The sequence below is a fragment of the Trichomycterus rosablanca genome, chromosome 10, assembly GCF_030014385.1.
Source record: "Trichomycterus rosablanca isolate fTriRos1 chromosome 10, fTriRos1.hap1, whole genome shotgun sequence".
Lineage (NCBI taxonomy): Eukaryota > Metazoa > Chordata > Actinopteri > Siluriformes > Trichomycteridae > Trichomycterus > Trichomycterus rosablanca.
The window spans coordinates 10156667-10177127 of NC_085997.1; the positions used below are offsets into that span (position 1 = coordinate 10156667).

At 39.7% G+C, this 20461-nt stretch overlaps 1 protein-coding gene across 1 annotated transcript in view; it reads right to left on the reverse strand.

The window, feature by feature from the left end:
* tanc2b (tetratricopeptide repeat, ankyrin repeat and coiled-coil containing 2b) overlaps positions 1 to 20461 on the reverse strand; it is a 149422-nt gene that overhangs the window by 19792 nt on the left and 109169 nt on the right. Inside the window, exons 9-17 of the mRNA XM_063002824.1 lie at positions 15369 to 15650; positions 14976 to 15100; positions 11807 to 12038; positions 11543 to 11712; positions 8581 to 9188; positions 8107 to 8215; positions 5871 to 5993; positions 4683 to 4919; positions 2473 to 2859 (exon numbers count right to left, since the gene is read on the reverse strand). Of these exons, the coding sequence (XP_062858894.1) occupies positions 2473 to 2859; positions 4683 to 4919; positions 5871 to 5993; positions 8107 to 8215; positions 8581 to 9188; positions 11543 to 11712; positions 11807 to 12038; positions 14976 to 15100; positions 15369 to 15650 (2273 nt within the window). The remainder of the gene's footprint in view (positions 1 to 2472; positions 2860 to 4682; positions 4920 to 5870; positions 5994 to 8106; positions 8216 to 8580; positions 9189 to 11542; positions 11713 to 11806; positions 12039 to 14975; positions 15101 to 15368; positions 15651 to 20461) is intronic.

Sequence of the window (20461 nt, forward strand, 5' to 3'; positions counted from 1 at the left end):
GACATGCTCAATGGCATCATCAGTGCTTTTATTACTGTAATAGGTAAACTAAACAGGGTCTAATGAGCCAGTTAAGGTTGAGCAGATGAGGTGTTTGATGAGTTTTTCGAGGTACTTCATCACTACATAGGCAGGTTGGATTGGTCTACTTGGGCACAGGGATAATAACAGACTTCTTAAGACATCTTGGGATGACTGAATGAGCAAGAGATGTGTTGAAAATTTAGGTAAACATTGGTGTTAGCTGATAAGTGCATAATTTTAACACCCTCCCAGGTAAATCAGCAGGGCTGGCTGCTTTCCTGTTGTTTACACATCTCAAAGCCTTCCTCATGTCATGCACTGAGATGAAGTGTTGGCGAACCTCTGGTCTCACTGCGCACTGCAGCTTTGCTAAAGTCAGCCACGATGCTAGTAATGCTATCAGTGTAAAGGTGTTTAAATTTTCAACTAATGAGGAATCAATATTAATTAAAGAGTGTTTGTCTACCATAATCAGTGATCATCCAGAGGCTGTGCCACATACATCTGCTGCAGTCAGACAGAGCCTCTACTTTGTCCCTGTACCACCTCTTAGCCACCTTCACTGCTTTTCTTTTTTTTTATGATGCTGCTTTGTACAGTGACATATCCCCTGAATTTATTCCTCATTTTATGCAGCATTATGTGCTTTCATAGCTTCACAGATTGTACTATCAACCCAGGGTTTCTGATTAGGTAAGACCTTAACTGTCACCATGGGAAAGATATAATTAGTCACTTTAGATATGAAGCTCATAACCACTTTCATAGATCAAATTCCGGGAGAGAGATGTAGGAGTTCTTGAACAGAGTATAGCAGGGGTCCAGTGTATTACTGCTCCTTGTTGGACAGGTAACAAGCTGGTAGAAGTTAGGAATAATTTGTCTGAGATTTGGTTATTAAAGTTTCCAGCCAAGATTAGGGCTGCGTCCGGGTGTTTGGCGTAATACTTGCTGATGGTATCATGTTGTGTAGCTAGATCAGTGTACATGTCTGCCTGTGGTGTAATGTAAATGACAGTGCTGATGGTTGATAAGAACTCCCGAGGCAGGTAGTATGGACGTCTGAGGATAGCCAAGAGGGTAAATAGGAGTGCAACAGAACTGACACATTCCTTGGGTCACAATATTTAATATTAGTCATGAAACATCACCTTTTGATTTGACAGATTCTTTCGTCCTGTCTATTTAAATCATGGAGAATGCTTTGGCTGGTCAAACGGAGCAATCCTGAATCACTGGGGAGAGCCATGTGTCTGAAACAAAGGATGGGTCCCTTTTGAAGCATACCCATGCCCTGATATCATCCAGCTTGTTATCCAAAGATTGAATATTAGCAAGCAGGACACTGGGCAAGCAGGGACAATGTGCTGCTGCTCATAGTTTGTTTTTCTCAGCGCGTTTTATAACTTCAGAAAAAGATAAGTGGATCTAAAGCTGATGTTCAGAGGTGAGTTAAAGTATGTTATCAGCGCCAGTGACAGGGAGGTCAAGAAAGCTGGTGGTCACTCAACCAGCTCACCAAGTTTCACTTCCCCTGCCTTTGTGTGGAGTACAAAACCTGATCTGACCAGTGCACAAAACCATATAGACATCCAAAAAGAAGATGAGTGGAAGACAGCTTTCTCCAAATTCACTGGCCACTATACGTACCTGGTCACGCCCTATGGTATTTCCAATGCCTTAGCAGTATTTCATTCCTTCATCAGTAAAATACTCCCTGACCTGCTCCATAGGTTGGAGGAATATATAGGTCACATAAAGGAGGTACAGAGATAACTGTAGTTCCAGCAACTGTATGTCAAGGCTGAGAAATATCAGTTCAATGTGTCTAGCGCCTCTTCCTAGGATACCTTTTCTAAGCAGCCACTATACATATGAAGGACAGGAAGGTGCTGGCAGTGCACTTACTTCCAGTACACCTCCATGAGTCATCATTACAGGATACTTCATCGACACCATGGATGTAGCAGGTTCAGAAGCCATGAGGAATGTTCTGCCTGCCCAGATGGGTGAATACCAGCAGCAAATTGTCCAACATCGCTTCTATTTCCACAGCAGCATCTACCACCATGCTGGGTTCCCATTTTTTTATTTATGGTTGTATATACAGTATATATATATATGGTGATGGATAACATGGTCATTTGTGGTGATTTTAAACACAATAACCCAGTCAAATCATATTTGCAAGATCGGTTATGGCCAGTCCATAGCCCACTCATTTAGGAAGAGGTAGTTCCTAGCAAACAGCAATTTTTCATTAATAAACCATCTGGAACCAATGCTGTTCTTACAACCAGATTTTATGAAGTCACTTTAAAAAATCTGACAACCTAGTTAAGATTGCATAACCTGCTAATAGGGTAAAATTCTAATTTACAAAAAATATGTAAATTAAAAAGGTACTATAATCAGCATTCAATGATTATATAAAAAAACAATGATTACCTCTGTATGTCCCATGCTAGCTGCTGCTACCAGAGCCTGTTGCACTGCATGAAGTTTGCTAAAGGTCTCATGCTGCAGCTGATGCTGTACTTGTTTTTGTCTCTCTGCCTCCTCCTTGACTTCTTCCTGCTCTGCAGGTAGCTCTACTTCTTCTTTCCCCTCCTCTGTTGACCCTTCTCGCTCTTGCTCCTGCTCCTTATCCTGCTGTTCTGGGCTGGATGTCTGGGAGGATTCATGACGCTCAATGGTAGATAGAGATTTAAGCTCAGTACTTTTTGCCCCTGAATTCCCCCAGTTACTCTGCAGCAGGAACTTCACTACCTCGATGTGGCCTTTTAGGGCTGCATGCACCAGAGCACACTGGCCATTCCTGTCCAGCAGGTCAATCTGCAGTAGCATTAAGATACACACATACCATGATGTCAGCAACTATTTCAAAGCATGTGTAGAGTAAATACATTATAATGAAAAATTAATAGCATTTTTAGATTCTGATGGTGCAAATTTCTGTATTGTTATTAAGACTAAGCAATACATCTGCCTGCATATGCTAAAGTTGAACTCAAATATGTGTGTTCATGTATACAGTGTATCACAAAAGTGAGTACACCCCTCACATTTCTGCAAATATTTCATTATATCTTTTCATGGGACAACACTATAGACATGAAACTTGGATATAACTTAGAGTAGTCAGTGTACAGCTTGTATAGCAGTGTAGATTTACTGTCTTCTGAAAATAACTCAACACACAGCCATTAATGTCTAAATAGCTGGCAACATAAGTGAGTACACCCCACAGTGAACATGTCCAAATTGTGCCCAAATGTGTCGTTGTCCCTCCCTGGTGTCATGTGTCAAGGTCCCAGGTGTAAATGGGGAGCAGGGCTGTTAAATTTGGTGTTTTGGGTACAATTCTCTCATACTGGCCACTGGATATTCAACATGGCACCTCATGGCAAAGAACTCTCTGAGGATGTGAGAAATAGAATTGTTGCTCTCCACAAAGATGGCCTGGGCTATAAGAAGATTGCTAACACCCTGAAACTGAGCTACAGCATGGTGGCCAAGGTCATACAGCGGTTTTCCAGGACAGGTTCCACTCGGAACAGGCTTCACCAGGGTCGACCAAAGAAGTTGAGTCCACGTGTTCGGCGTCATATCCAGAGGTTGGCTTTAAAAAATAGACACATAAGTGCTGCCAGCATTGCTGCAGAGGTTAAAGACGTGGGAGGTCAGCCTGTCAGTGCTCAGACCATACGCCGCACACTGCATCAACTCGGTCTGCATGGTCGTCATCCCAGAAGGAAGCTGACGCACAAGAAAGCCCGCAAACAGTTTGCTGAAGACAAGCACTCCAAGAACATGGATTACTGGAATGCCCTGTGGTCTGACGAGACCAAGATAAACTTGTTTGGCATGTGTCCAGCATGTGTGGCGGCGCCCTGGTGAGAAGTACCAAGACAACTGTATCTTGCCTACAGTCAAGCATGGTGGTGGTAGCATCATGGTCTTGGGCTGCATGAGTGTTGCCGGCACTGGGGAGCTGCAGTTCATTGAGGGAAACATGAATTCCAACATGTACTGTGACATTCTGAAACAGAGCATGATCCCCTCCCTTCGAAAACTGGGCCTCATGGCAGTTTTCCAACACGATAACGACCCCAAACACAACCTCCAAGATGACAACTGCCTTGCTGAGGAAGCTGAAGGTAAAGGTGATGGACTAAACCCAATTGAGCACCTGTGGCGCATCCTCAAGTGGAAGGTGGAGGAGTTCAAGGTGTCTAACATCCACCAGCTCCGTGATGTCATCATGGAGGAGTGGAAGAGGATTCCAGTAGCAACCTGTGCAGCTCTGGTGAATTCCATGCCCAGGAGGGTTAAGGCAGTGCTGGATAATAATGGTGGTCACACAAAATATTGACACTTTGGGCACAATTTGGACATGTTCACTGTGGGGTGTACTCACTTATGTTGCCAGCCATTTAGACATTAATGGCTGTGTGTTGAGTTATTTTCAGAAGACAGTAAATCTACACTGCTATACAAGTTGTACACTGACTACTCTAAGTTATATCCAAGTTTCATGTCTATAGTGTTGTCCCATGAAAAGATATAATGAAATATTTGCAGAAATGTGAGGGGTGTACTCACTTTTGTGATACACTGTATATGTGTGTATGTTTGTACGTATGTGTGCAACATGCCTTAGCCTTCCTCTTGCAGAGAGCAGTGACAATGCCCAAATGTCCAGAGGTGGCTGCATAGCTCAGTGCTGTAATACCACTTTCAGAAGCTGAATTCACGCTAGCTCCAAACTCCAGAAGCAGGTTCACCATGTCCATGTAGCCCAGATGAGCGTGCACACACAGCACTGGTGCATTGTTTAACACCTCAGTCCGATAATTAACATTTGCTCCCCCCATCATTAGCAGCCGGGACACCTGAACATACACATGCAAATCCAAAGCCAAGATCAAAGTCTTGGAAAGGCACAATAATAAAAGATGCAAATCTGCCACAATAGTAACAACATTTTAGATACATAACTCACCTAACATTGCGCACCTGCGTATTACACACATGACATTGTACAAGCTCATGTTTGTAACCATATATATCAATTACAGCATGTCATTACATGTGTATAACTAAATACAACAATTTACCAGTTTGACTTTACTGTAATCTGTAAATAACATTTACTGTTATCAATTAATAAACGTTTTAAATATAGTGTCATCATCAGCACCACAACTGTTTAAAGCTTAAAAACAAAAATGTTTGGGAATTTGACAGATCAATTCAAAGCTGAAAATCAAATAGAACAGTTACACAGTTTTGTCAGTGTCTTATTGTAACGAATGGGCTATGGACATGCCAAGAGGGGGCAAACTATTCTAGACCCTAAGCTAACACCAAACATGAACAAGACTAACACTAAACAAGACTTCTAAACATTAGCAAGAGCATGAACATGAGCAAGAGATCAAAATTCTCAATCAATAAACTATGACAAAGTCTAAACTGTGACAATCCTAACAAAGTCAAAATAGCCTCCGCTGAAGGATCCACAGAAACAAGACCTTCTCCAACATGTGCTCCTGGAGAGAGGGGCGTGGCACATCAACATGAGCTCCAGTAGCTCCTTATCAATATAAAAAAGAGCAGTCCGACCTTTAGATAACTCAAATCTGACCATTTAAAAAAAAAACAATTAAAATTAAATATTAAACTCAATTAAAGACTTAAATGACTGTAATTTTACCAGAAATATGCAGACCTAAAAAAACTAGCCAGAATCTGCAAAACTAATTGTAATATTTTATCATTTGTTTAGTATTCTTAGTGGGCAGGGTGGATTTTTACTCTGATGGTTTGTTTAAAGTAGGTACCTTGATGTTAGGGGTGTAGAGGTTTCTTAGGGATGATAAAGCTGTGGATAATCTGTCAGTGCTGTATGATACCCACAATCCCTGCAGGATGGATGAGGAGACCCCCACCTTCTTACTTAAACCCTGCAACACAAAAGGCAAAAAATGCAGTAAACAGTTACTCATATATCTCCTCCCAATTTGGTGGAGTGAATTATTTTGCACTCCTTTCCACAGTAAAAACCTGGTCACCACTGGCTTACATAACTACAAAAGTAAGTACATTTACTGTCATTTGCACTGTTCTTGTGCAATGTGTTTTAATTATTAGGATTGCACAGGACGTACATGGCAAATAATTAATTAAATAACAACAGGGAACATCTAGATCACACATTAGATCTGAACGAACAAAAGATTCAAGTTAATAATCTCAATTGGATTCAGGTCTGAGGAACGTGAGGGTCAGTCAATGGCATCAATGCCTTTATCATTCAGAAACTGTCTACACATTCTGTTGATATGAGGCTAGGCATTGTCCTGCACCAGGAGGAACCCAGGGTCCACCAAACCGGTCATGCTGGAAAATGTTGCAGGCATTTACCACAGCATCTCCAGGCTCTTTTATATCTGTCACATGATGTTTGCAAAATATTGGTTAATATCTTAAAACTGGACTTGACTTTCTCAACAAAAATACAATCATCATGTAAACAATGCAAAATAATACACCCAACCTAAAACTGTATTGCACAAAGAGAAAGCAATACATCAATTCTGTGCAGAAACATTGCCAGGTTCAAATAAACCGAAAAACAGTGAATATGTGTGCAGTGATCAGATTAATCCACAGGATCATCCAGACTGTTATCAGCAAAAAGTAAACATCTGTATAGTGGGGTGCATCAGTGCCCACAGCAGTTACATATTGAGATTTTAGAGAGACATATTCTGCAATCAAGGCAAGACATTAAGATATTTGAGACAGTATCAAAAGGAGAAACAGACAACAGCGACTAGGGACTGTTGAGAATTTGAAGAATCAAGCAAGAATTATTATCAAACAAAAATTAGTATCCCTACTAAGTATCCAACACTAAGTGTGTTGCCAGCAACAAATTGTTAATTTGTTTATATTTACCAAATACACTGATCAACCATAACATTAAATCCACCTCCTTGTTTCTACATTCACTGTCCATTTTATCAGCTTCACTTACCATATAGAAGCACTTTGTAGTTCTACAATTACTGACTGTAGTCCATCTTCGTTTCTACATACATTTTTAGCCAGCTTTCACCCTGTTCTTTAATGGTCAGGACCCCCACAGGACCACCACAGAGCAGGTATTTAGGTGGTGGATCATTCTCAACCCAGCAGTGACAATGACATGGTGGTGGTGTGTTAGTGTGTGTTGTGATGGTAAAAGTGGATCAGACACAGCAGCACTGCTGGAGTTTTTAAATACCATGTCCACTCACTGTCCACTCACTGTCCACTCTATTAGACACTCCTACCTAGTTGGTTCACCTTGTAGAAGTCAGAGACAATCGCTCATCAATTGCTGCTGTTTGAGTTGGTCATCTTCTAGACATTCATCAGTCTCGAAGGCTACGGGGTGCTGTTGGCTGGATATATTTTTTGTTGGTGGACTATTCTCAGTCCAGCAGTGACAGTGAGGTGTTTAAAACTCCATCAGCGATGCTGTGTCTTATCCACTCATACCAGAACAACACACACTGACACACCACCACCATGTCAGTGTCACTGCAGTGCTGAGAATGATCCACCATCCAAATAATACCTACTCTGTAGTGGTCCTGGGAGAGTCCTGACCACTGAAGAACAGGGGCTAACAAAGCATGCAGAGAAACAGATGGACCTATGTCAGTAATTATAGAATTACAAAGTGCTTCTATATGGTAAGTAAAGCCGATAAAATGGACAATGTGTGTAGAAACAAGGTGGTTTTAATGTTATGGCTGTATAACGATAAGTGAAAACATTGTAAATCCTTACTTTGTACATTTGGCAGTTAATAAACATTCAAGAGAAATAACATTTAATGTTCAATCTTTGGGTCTGTAATTTGGGTTTGTAAAAAATGAATGCATGTCATTTCTGAAAGCCTAAAAAAACAAACTACTTGTCTATGATGCCAATGTTACTGATTTTTACTCATCTATTTCAACTAATGTCATGTTATTTATTTGTCCTGTGTTTAAGAATTGTAGGATATGATGGGCACATACTTACCTTAAATATATGTGCTTTGAGTATATGGTGGCCAAGTTCTATAGTTTGTTGCCTGTTGAGTTTGTTTGTCTGTCTAGAAAACCAAAAGGCCAGCAAAGTGTGCCCATTCCTATAACAGTAGGAAAGAAAGAAAATTAAAATTTGAGAAAGTAAACATAGCTGGTCCAAATTAAAATGAAATAAATCTTGATGATGTAAAACATAGTTTTCTGGAAAATACTGCTTTTTTGAACTTTGTCTAAAAAATAAAATCACTTGGACATATTTGCCAATTCTGTACTGTTTTAAGCTTTTAAACAATGAATTCCCATTACTTTCATTTGACATGACCTTCCTTTTAGGTAAGTCACTCTCTAAATAATTATCTAACAATCAATCAAATGTTCTTATATTGTGCCCCCTCATTTTTTATCCTTGAGTGTCAATCTGGCATATTTGTTTCATACTTTTTAAAATGCAATTCAAATCCCCTACCTGGGATCACAAAGGAAGTTGGTCTTTTCTCCTTCCTCCCTCCATATAAGCCATTCACGGAATGATGGGTGCACAAACATACGAGTATTATCTCGTCTCTTCACCAGAAACACACTCAGCTGGTCCATCCTTTGGCGAAAGTCATCCCAGTCAAGCATGGCCTTAAGGGAGCCGGCATTAACCGCTTGGTAGATCTGTTCATCAGTGAGTGGGTGCAGTGATGCTAATGCCACGTTGAGCAAGGGCAGTGCACGCTCAAATGATGACTGTGTAGGAAAACGCATGTTTAGCTGTAGCAGGTAGACCTCTGCCAGGCTCACAGGCACCACCTTATAGCCAGAACTCTTGAGCACCAAGTAGCCACGCTCTATCAGGTCAAAAGTTAGCTTTAGGTAGAGAAAAGAGCCATGACTGAGGGTCTTTAGGTGTGCACTGAGTTTGGCGAAGCCAGCACCGTCCATCTTGCCATTGAGAGAAATGTTGCTCTGGATTTCATGGCTGCCATGCACACGCTGTAGCACATAAGCTTGCAGGTCTCGGTCGATAGCATCATTTTCTTCCAGGTCATCCAGAGAAATATAATGGAATGAAAGAGGCTTTGTGATGTCCTGCAAAATATTGAAATATTAAAAAAATCATAAAAAACGGCTTCTACAGGCTAAAGCAGGAAGAACTTAATGTGACCTTACACTTAAGCAATACCAGAAACATGGCTTTCTTAAACCTTAATGAACACCTTAATGCTAACACCCTTATTTGTCCACTATTTCATGTCAAATTGACAGCTGCAAAAAATGCCTTATACAACATATGTTGTATGAGTTAATTCATGGGAAACTTGCTAATACACACAGATCAGTCATAACATTAAAACCATCTCCTTGTTTCTACACTCACTGTCTATTTTATCAGCTCCACTTACCATATAGGAGCACTTTGTAGTTCTACAATTACTGACTGTAGTCCATCTCTTTCTCTGCATGCTTTGTTAGCCCCCTTTCATGCTGTTCTTTAATGGTCAGGACTCTCCCAGGCCCACTACAGAGTAAGTATTATTTGGGTCGTGGGTCATTCTCAGCACTGCAGTGACACTAACATGGTGGTGGTGTGGTAGTGTGTGTTGTGCTGGTATGAGTGGATCAGACACAGCAATGCTGATGGAGTTTTTAAACACATCACTGTCACTGCTGGACTGAGAATAGTCCACCAATCAAAAATATCCAGCCACCAGTGCCCCGTGGGCAGCGTCCTGTGGCCACTGATAAAGGTCTAGAAGATGACCAACTCAAACAGCAGCAATAGATGAGCGAGTGTGTCTGACTTTACATCTACAAGGTGGACCAAGTAGGCAGAAGTATCTAATGGAGTGGACAGTGAGTGGAGCTGCTGTGTCTGATTTACTCATACCAGCACAGCACAAACTAACACACCACCACCATGTTAGTGTCACTGCAGTGCTGAGAATGATCCATCACCTAAATAATACCTGCTCTGTGGTGGTCCTGTGGAGGTCCGGACTATTGAAGAACAGGGTGAAAGCAGGCTAAAAAAGTATGTAGAGAAACAGATGGACTACAGTTAGTAATTGTAGAACTACAAAGTGCTTCTATATGGTAAGTGGAGCTGATAAAATGGACAGTGAGTGTAGAAACAAGGAGGTGGTTTTAATGTTATGGCTGATCAGTGTATGTAATATATATCGCTAATATGTAATATATATAATATATAATACATATTGCTAATATATATTATATAATATATAAAATGTATAAGAGTAACTTTAAGCAACTTTAACGTATAAGAGATGGAAGAATAAGTGCTTGAAGCATTCAGTGAATCATGGTGGAGGGTTCGTCCTGGTTTGGGGCTGCATTTCTGCCAGTGGTGTTGGTGATATTGTCCAAATTTATATTATTACAAAAGCTGAAAAGTACAGACAGGTTTTAATTCATCATGCCATTCCTGATTGGAAATGCTTTAGTTTTCAGCATGATTTCAGGAGAGATAAAACACTGATGGCTTAATAAGCAACAGCTTCATGTACTGGCCCCCGCAGAGTACAAACCTAAATACTATAGAGGCAGTATGGGATCACTTGAACAGAGAAAGAAATAACAGACAGCCTAAATGTAATGAAGAACTCTGTGATGAAAGAAGCAAGGTATAATATACCAGAAGATTACTTCAAAAAAAACTTCAGGTCTCCCCAAAAATCGTTTAATATGTGCTTAGTGCCAAGGGAGTTTAACACAAAATAATGACTTTTACCTTTAGAAGCCATTCTGTTCTATTTTTTTGGAATTTTGTGTACATATTCCCTGTATTTTCTGTATCTAAATAAAGAGATTAAAAATAAGTGTCAATAAATCTTTGCTAAAACCATCAAAGCCAGGTCTTAGACTTTTGCACAGTACTGTCTCCCTCTCTCTCATAAATTATGGCTGTAGAACATGACATACTGTCATGTCACAAATTAGTCAGCTCCTACAGAATACTACTGATCTTAAAACAAGCTGCAAATCTGCATGACCTGTGATAAATTACAACATGTTTAAACCATTGAAAACTCCATCACAACACTTAATTTGCTTTAGCTGTGATTCAAGTGTTCGAGGTGTGTTGCAAACATGCTAGCTTTCACAAAAGCTGAAAGCTGACTTATAAGATGACTTCATGAAGGCTGGGACAAATGTGTCAGTGGCAACCATAGGATGATCTTTGGTGAGATTTAAAGAAAGCCATCAAATCTCAATCAAATTAAAGCTTTCGCACAAGAAGAATGAGCAAAGATTCCACAAGAGAGCTGTCAGAGGCCTGTTAGCACTTCTCGGAATGGCTTAGCGATTATCAAAGCAAAAAGATGTTCCACTTAGTACTGAGGCTAGGGGATGAATACTATTGCATACTGAAAACTTGTTGCACTTTTAAATTGTGTAATAGAAGAAATGTCTATTTTAGCTACCTGAAGTGAGGTTCTTACAGTCACCACTAGTTTAAGCCAGGCTGGAAACCTACTGATGGTCTTACAAAGGAATGTGACAATAGTGTCACCATAATCAGGCTTGTGGAACTCTGCTTCATTTAGACCATCTATGAGGATAACGAAGTGTTCATCTGCAGTCATCTTCCTCCCTGAAAAACAATTTTATATTATGAATAAAGACATACATCTTTAATAAATAATCGTGTTAAGTACATCTGTATGTATGTACGTCTCTTTACACACCTTTGTAAAGTGCTTGAAGTGGTTCGAGGACTCCACGTGTGAAGGCGTTGAATGGGTCCTGCACGCAGGAGCGTAGACTGAGTATGCTCTGAATGTGCGGTTCTTTCAGTAACAACTCTCTGTAGGTGTTAAGCTGTGGTGCACGACACAGCAGTGCAGCCACATTGTGCACAAACTCAGGCACCAGACAAGTATAGGCATTGTCAGCTTGGCAGTAGTGATAAGCCACCACCTACAAAGAACAGTGTGGATTTTAGCTTACACATTATCTACAGTTATATCATCAGTCAAACTGTGGTGATAGTGTGCTTGATGTGGGAATGCTTTGTTACATTTACTTTGACTTTTATTTGATTGCAGACAGTTTAAACTCACAATATTTCATGTTTTGTCTGCTCAACTTCATTTCATTTGTTAATATACCTCCATTCCTGCATTTCGGGCCTGCAACACATTCCAAAAAAAGTTTGGACGGGCCAATTTAGGGCTAGTAATGAGGTGAAAAAACTAAATAATTATGTGATTCCAAACAGGTGATGTCAACAAAAGCAGCATCCAGGAAAGGCTGACTTTACTGTGCAAAAAAGAAGCCTTATGTTAACCATGTCCATCAACTTCTCTGGGCTCAGAGGCATCTGGGATAGACCATCACACAGTGGAAATGTGTATTGTGGTCAGATGAATCAGCATTCCAGGTCTTTTTTGGAAAAAATCTGCTGCACACATTACAAAGGCATGGCTGCAGAAAGAAGAGGGTACGGGTACTGGACTGGCCTGCCTGCATCCCTGACCTGTCCCCAATAAAGTGTGGAGAAATTTGAAATGAAAAATGAGACAACGACGACCCCGTACTGTTGCACATCTTAAGACGTGTTTGCAGGAAGAATGAGAGAAAACGTCTTTTAAGTGTGGTGAAAAGGAATAGCAACATAACAAAGTGGTAAATGCTTTACTGTCCCAACTTTTTTTGGAATGTGTTGCAGGCCTGAAATGCAGGAATGAATGTTTATTAATAAATGAAATGAAGTTGACCAGATAAAAAATGAAATATCTCAGGTTCATCCTGTCTGCAATCAAATAAAAGTCAAAGTAAATGTAAGAAACTCTGTGTGTTTTTGTATTTGCATTTTACATGCTGTCCCAACTTATTCTGATTTGGGGTTGTATATATGTTCTATATCTATCTACATATATAAAATAATGATCATATATGATATTTTCTTCGTATTTCTAACATAAATGGTAAGTTATCATATTACGTTTGTCAATTTTTTAACCAAATTATATAATAATAATAATAGTAATAATAATCGTATTGTTAACTTTATCAGACTAAATACAGTAAAAGCTAATTATGATGATATTGATGATGATAATGATGAAAAAAAATCACTCTTCTTAACATGTATTAAACACAAATTAGCATTACTTATTACATTCCCCACCTTTGTGACAAACAATAACTGCTCTGAAATAATAAAGCAAATAATTAACTCTAATGTGATATCAGGTGCTAGCACACCAGACCTGGCATATCAAACTCGTGAGTTCGGACCTCAGTTCTGCTACCAGCAGGCTGGGTGCCTACATAGACAATAACTGGCTCGCCCATTAGGTTGGATTACAGAGGGGATTCCTCATAACTAATTACAAACTTTGCTGTTAAATGGTCCCTGCAGAGACACAGGAATAGTGGAGATCAGTGTGTGACTCTCCGTATGCAAGACTGAGCCCCATGTGAACTCGCCTCGTGCAGGTGAAAAGAAGCAGTTGGCTACTGCACACGTACTGGTACGGTCAGAGGTAGAAGTCAGCAGCAGTTGAGAGAAAGCAAAATGCAATTGGGTAATTGGATACAACTAGATTGGGAGGACAATTAGGCAAAAAAAGATATAATGTAATATACGAATGTCCATCTGTAGTATCTACAGTAATGTAATAAAGTAAAATGAAATAAAAATTACCAATATAAGATTATTGAACATTTAATATTTATAGCCACAATCACAAATTATGGTCCATACAATTTCAGTGTATATTTTTTTTACTAATCAAAAGGAACTAAAACTCATCCACACATAAAACAATAAAATAAAGTGGAAATAAAAGTCGGAGGAGTGACTAATGTGTGTGTAAGTAAGGGAAAGAGAATGAGACAGAGAAAAGCAACAGAACAGAGTGGAGCCAATTATTAATGCATTAGCTTATAAGATCTATTATCCTGACTGAGGACTGGCATTCTAGAGGTATAAATATTTCATGACGCTCAATGGCAAAGCTATTTTTTTCTTTTTTAAACACATCTGCATAATGCAACAGACTGGGACTAAGACAGTAAGCCTGAACATGTGGTGATAGGGTTTTAAGCATGTTAGCAAGTGTGAATGTGTAAGCATGTGGTCACAGGAAAAGTAAAATTAGTAATAAATGTTGTCTTCAACTTTGATCATGTATGTATTAGTTTCTGTATGATGACAGTGAATGTTGATGTATACAGAGTATATGCTACCTTCCTGATGTCTTATACTGTTGCATATTTGCCACACTTTATTGTTTCAGATTTTTTTTCTCCCCATTTTTAGCGCGTCCAATTTTTACCTGATAGCGTTATGCTTCCTCTCTACTGGTGCTAACCGCCGCCCCTGATTGAGGAGAGCGAACTGACACACGCCCCCTCCGACACGTGAGCAGTACCCGACTGCATCTTCTCACCTGCACGAGGTGAGTTCTCATACTAATCAGCCTTGTGCACAGAGAGACACACCCTGATCAGCATTATTCCTTTACTACAATGCTGCAGTGCTGAGAATGATCCACCACCCAAATAATACCTACTCTGTGGTGGTCCTGGAAGAGTCCTGACCATTAAAGAACAGCATGAAAGGGGGCTAACAAAGCATGCAGAGAAACATATAGACTACAGTCAGTAATTGTAGAACTACAAAGTGCTTCTATATGGTAAGTGGAGCTGATAAAATGGACAATGAGTGTAGAAACAAGGAGGTGGCTAATCAGTGTATAGTAGTAGTAATAACGGTGTAGTCAAAGCTTTGTTTTTAAATCACACTGAACATGTTTCAGCTCATAAATAAATGTGTACTTGGACTAGGCTTGCCTCCTGTAGCTTACTTTAGATAAACACATCCAGTGCAAATGTAAATGTATTTACCTGTGATGCAATTCTCCTCATGGCCTCTTCCTGTCTCCTCCTCATCTCTGGAGTTCCAGGGCAGCTGCCACCACCAAGAGTTCCATGGGATGGTTGAGGCTGTGTAAGAGGAAGCCCATCTCCATCTGCAAAAACATTTAAGAAACACTGAGATTACATGGTCTTTTACATATATTATTCAGGGAAATTTCTCAGGGAGACTTTTTAAAGTCTCATAAACATAGAATAATAATTTACAGTCCAGAATTAAAAACATGTAAACCTTAAAATTTTAAGCCATATGCATTGTCAGTCCTGAGATCTCATCACTGCTAAAACTGTTTATAGTCTTTTCTTTCAACAAAAGGGTTTATAGACCTTTTCCAGCCTAAACAGTAAAAAATCCTTACTTACGTTTAGGTGAGGCCTGTGGACTCTCTGATGCAATCTGCCTCATGCGGTTGCCATGGCAGCTAAGCGCCACCAGACGGGAGATGATAGCTGTCTTGCCAAAACCAATGTTTCCCACCAGCACCACACCACGGTTGGTGACATGGTTGCTGCTGTTCAGCTGAGCATCGATCTCTTGGAAGAGCCACTCGCGTCCTGTAAACACTGAGTCCACTGTGATGCTGGGCACCTCAAAGAGCAATGGCTTTAGTGCTATGTCCTGGAGTCTGTACTGAGCAAAGCGCACTATGGGGATTTGAGATACAGATAGAGACAAAGAAACAGTGAGAGAAAGAAAGAGCAAGAGAGAGAGAAAGAAAGAACGAGAGAGAAATATGGTCAGCAAACAGCTGAGAACTTGCTAGTCAAAACAACATGCCAGTGTACTTTTACAAGAATTAAATGTCAACAAATTAAAAAGTACTCATGAAATCTTGAAGGAATGTTTCTGATGAACTGGTGATGCTTTAAAAATTATTATACTAAAATAGTTTGAAAAACTGAATGACAAAAAATTCTGCAAAGACAGAAATTGTAGAAAGTTCTAAGTTCACATGTATAAGTTCAGATGCAGAAAAATCTAAACACGCTACAAGAAGAACAAGTGAATTGTGATAAACAATGATGGAAAAAAACTGCAATACATACACTGATCAGCCATAAAATTAAAACCACCTTGTTTCTACACTCACTGTCCATTTTATCAGCTCCACTTACACATATAGAAGCACTTTGTAGTTCAACAATTACTGACTGTAGTCCATCTGTTTCTCTGCATGCTTTGTTAGCCCCCTTTTATGCTGTTCTTCAATGGTCAGGACCCCCACAGGACCACTACAGAGCATGTATTGTTTAGGTGGTGGATAATTCTCAGCACTGCAGTGACAATGACATGGTGGTGGTGTGTTAGTGTGTGTTGTGCTGGTATGAGTGGATAAAACACAGCAGCACTGCTGGAGTTTTTAAATATTGTGTCCACTCACTGTCCACTGTATTAGACACTCTTACCTAGTTGGTCCACCCTGTAGATGTAAAGTCAGAGACGATCGCTTATCTATTGCTGCTGTTTGAGATGGTCATCTTCCAGACCTTCATCAGTGGTCACAAGACGCTGCCCACGGGGCGCTGTTGGCTGAATATATTTTTGGTTGGTGGAGTATTCTTAGTGCAGCAGTGACAGTGAGATGTTTAAAAACTCAGTGCAGTGCTGAGAATAATTCACCACCCAAATAATACCTACTCTGTTGTGGTCCTGAGAGAGTCCTGACCATTGAAGAACAGCATGAAAGGGGGCTAACAAAGCATGCAGAGAAACAGATGGACTACAGTCATTAATTGTAGAGCTACAAAGTGATCCTATATGGTAAGTGGAGCTGATAAAATGGACAGTGTGTGTAGAAACAAGGAGGTGGTTTTAATGTTATGGCTGATCAATGTATAAAGACTGTGTAATATTAGCTTTAATGCCGCTAAACTTTAATAAATTACATAAGAATGTAATTAAAACCGACTACAGACTTGGAGTGTTTTGTGGAGCATAATTTAGAATTTTAGCAATAACTTTACATATTTTGTAAAGTTATTTTAGTGTATAGATATCTTAGTGTTAAGATAAAGCCCAATAAGTTTATATTAAGTCAATGAGCCAAAGCACAAGCACACGTCAACTTCTAAGTAGCTCAAAAGAAACAAAGTTATGATTTTCGTGGTGGCCTATTAAAAGTCTAACTTGAACCCCCTTAAGATGCTGTGAAAAGCCTCTAGTTCACACACAAAGAATTGTCATTGTGGCTAAATTAAAGTAATTTAATGAAAGAGATGAATTTTACAATAATAGTGTTATTGGATGTTTGAATAATTTTTAGACGTCAAACATCAAAAGACAAATTATGCAGTGAACTTTAATTTATTATTTAAAATAACATAATAAAATGCATTTATTTCTGCCATTATCAACTTACGTGACTGTGAGTGCCAGGCATTAGGGTTAGCAGAAGCTGAGACACATGTACACACATACAAAGGAGAGAGAAATACTGCAATAAGACAAAAGCTGCAAAAAATTGATGAAGTGATGAAAACGATTAAACTTGAGCCTAAAAAAGAAAAAGAGGAAAGGATGATGACACTAAGTAAAAGGTATACAGGTGTACAGGGGCACAGTAATGCTGGAACAGAAAAATAGCTTTCCTTAAACTGCAAAGTTACTGGGGTTTCTTCCACTGGGGAGCGAAGGCTGGGCCTCTGTGGTCCGATCCAACAGACGAGCTACCGTAGCTCAAATTGCTGAAGAAGTTAATGCTGGTTCTGATAGAAAGGTATCAGAATACACAGTGCATCGCAGTTGCAGGGCTGTTTTGGCAGCAAAAGGGGGACCAACACAATATTAGGAAGGTGGTCATAATGTTATGCCTTGTCGGTGTATGTAGTAAGTGTATGTAGACCTTCAATTTTAACTGTATTCACTCCCAAGCAGGATGGGATACGAGACCATTAAACTGTACATGAAATGCATGCTTCAAGATACCCATCTTTGACAAGTCATTGGAAAACATGGACATTTACAATTACTAAAGTAATAGCTAACATTACTCCTTCCTGATTTTCTCTCACCGGTTTTGGTGTGTGTCACATGCTGCACACACAGTAAATGCTTAATTTGAAACCATTTGAAGGTAAAAAGGGGGTGGCTTATAAAGCCACTGCCTGTGTTCAATATTAATTATCACTCAATTATTGAATTCACATTATAGAAGTTGCCATCTGTGTTCATAAATTATCTGTCACTATGGCTAGTAGTGTTATGTAAGATGGTGATGACACTGATAAGTGAAATTAATGTTTTATGTTCATAGACTACATATGTTTAACACAATCTGAAAGTTACCCATGTAACCCTTGTGTTCTAAATAATTTTTACATGGTGTTTCAGTATCCATATTAACTCATCTACAGGGTTTAGCTAAATGATACACCTATCCCATTTGTACTAGAGTGAAAAAATGTATATTAAAGCACCTCTGTTAGTAGTTCTGAAAAAGGGCATCTAACTTTTAGCTTAGCAATAACCATAAGTAGCTACACACGGCATGTTTTAGGGCATCCCAGGTTGTAACACAGAGGTACATAAAGTCTCAATTCACATTTGCCTAAATGACACAATAATGTCATTAAGGGACCTGGGACATCTGGGATAATAATCTGTATGTCAACAAGGCAACAGTGGTGGTGTCACCAATGAAAATGCTTGCCTGCTTAATGGCCTGAACAATTTGCACTGATCAATGGCACTATAATTTCTGCTCTGTAAAAGAAATCCTGAAGAAAAATGATCTAAATGAGCATAATCTACAGTATAAATGCAACTAGAATGAGCAACACAATTTAAGTTAAATTGTCAAATTATGGTTTTGGATAACACATGTTTGAACCCCCCAGAAATGTATCTGAATTAGAGCAACAATGTTGAATAACATTTTTGTTTAATAAATAAAATAACATAATAACTGCATTTTGCTTCGTAATTTTCTACATTTTGTATTATGATCTGAAACCAGTGAACTTGACAAATTTGTATAAGTTATTTAAATCAGGTTGGGGCGACTATTTTTTAAAGCACGCTATTTCTAGATATTTATATTTAGATTATGTTAATGCATTCAACCAGGACTGCATGAATTAATTAAATATAAATTGTATGCAGTGGGAAAATAAAATAATGTAGGTAATATTAAGGCTGTACTGCTCCTGGCAAGTTCAAATGTTTTACTTACTGGGGTGTTACACCAACCCAATACACAAAATAAAGCTGAGTTTCAGCTCTATCCAACGCTACACCTGGGCGATAAAACACGCTAGCACACCAGAGCTCACATCTCGAACTCGTCAGTTTGAATTTCAGCAGACTGGGCACCTACACCTACACATATGAACTCGCCTTGTGCAGGTGAAAAGATGCAGTCTGCTTCTGCACTTGTCGGGGGGGGGGGGGGGGGAGTGTGTTAGTCACGGCTCTTCTCAGTCATAGTGGAGATCAGTAGAGAGGAAGCGTAATGCAATCGAGTATTTGGTATTTGGAAAATCGGGGGGAAATGTATTATCTCCTCAGACCACAGATTCTGCCCCAAACTACATACCACTTTACTCACAAGTATTCTAATGTGACTACACAACTATGCTACAGTGTACAGCATGCACTTCTTCATACTATCATACTATCAAGTACAGTAGCATGTGTCATACAATGACTGTGTTTCTAAGGAACCAGCTGTAAAGATCCTTAAGTTTGCTGATGACACCACTGTGGTGGGCCTCATAACCGATGGTGACGAGTCTGCCTACAGAAAGGAAGTCGGGCAGTTGGTCTCCTGGTGCAGCGACAACCACCTGCTGATCAACACACAAAAGACTGTAGAGATGGTGGAGGATTTCAGGCGCAACGCTCCCTCCTTACCCCCCCTCACAATTAATGGCTCTATGGCCTTAGTGGTGGAGTCACTTAAGTTCCTGGGCACCACCTTATCCAGGGACCTAAAGTGGGAAAAGAACACACTCTCCATTGCCAAGAGGGCTCAGCAGAGAATGTTCTTCCTGAGACAGCTAAAGAAATTCAACCTGCCACAGAGTCTGCTGATCCAGTTCTACACAGCAATAATAGAGTCCATCCTTACATCGTCCATCACCATCTGGTTTGGTTCCTCAACATCACATGAACGAGCCAAACTCCAGCGTATAATCAGGACAGCGGAGAGGATCATTGGATGTAGTCTGCCAACGCTTCAGGACATTTACAACAGCAGAGTGCTGAAAGCGTGCCGGCAAAATTACAACAGACCCCTCTCATCCTGGACATCACCTTTTTCAAACTCTTCCATCTGGCAGAAGACTCAGGACAATAAAAACAAACACATCCAGACACGCTAACAGCTTTTTCCCCAGAGCTGTAACACTTTTTAACCAAAGTTGTTCTCTTGGGCAAATGTTGGTAAATACTGGTTAACAGTCTGTGTGCTGTCGGGTCTGTTAAATATGTTCTATGTTACATGTCATACATGTGT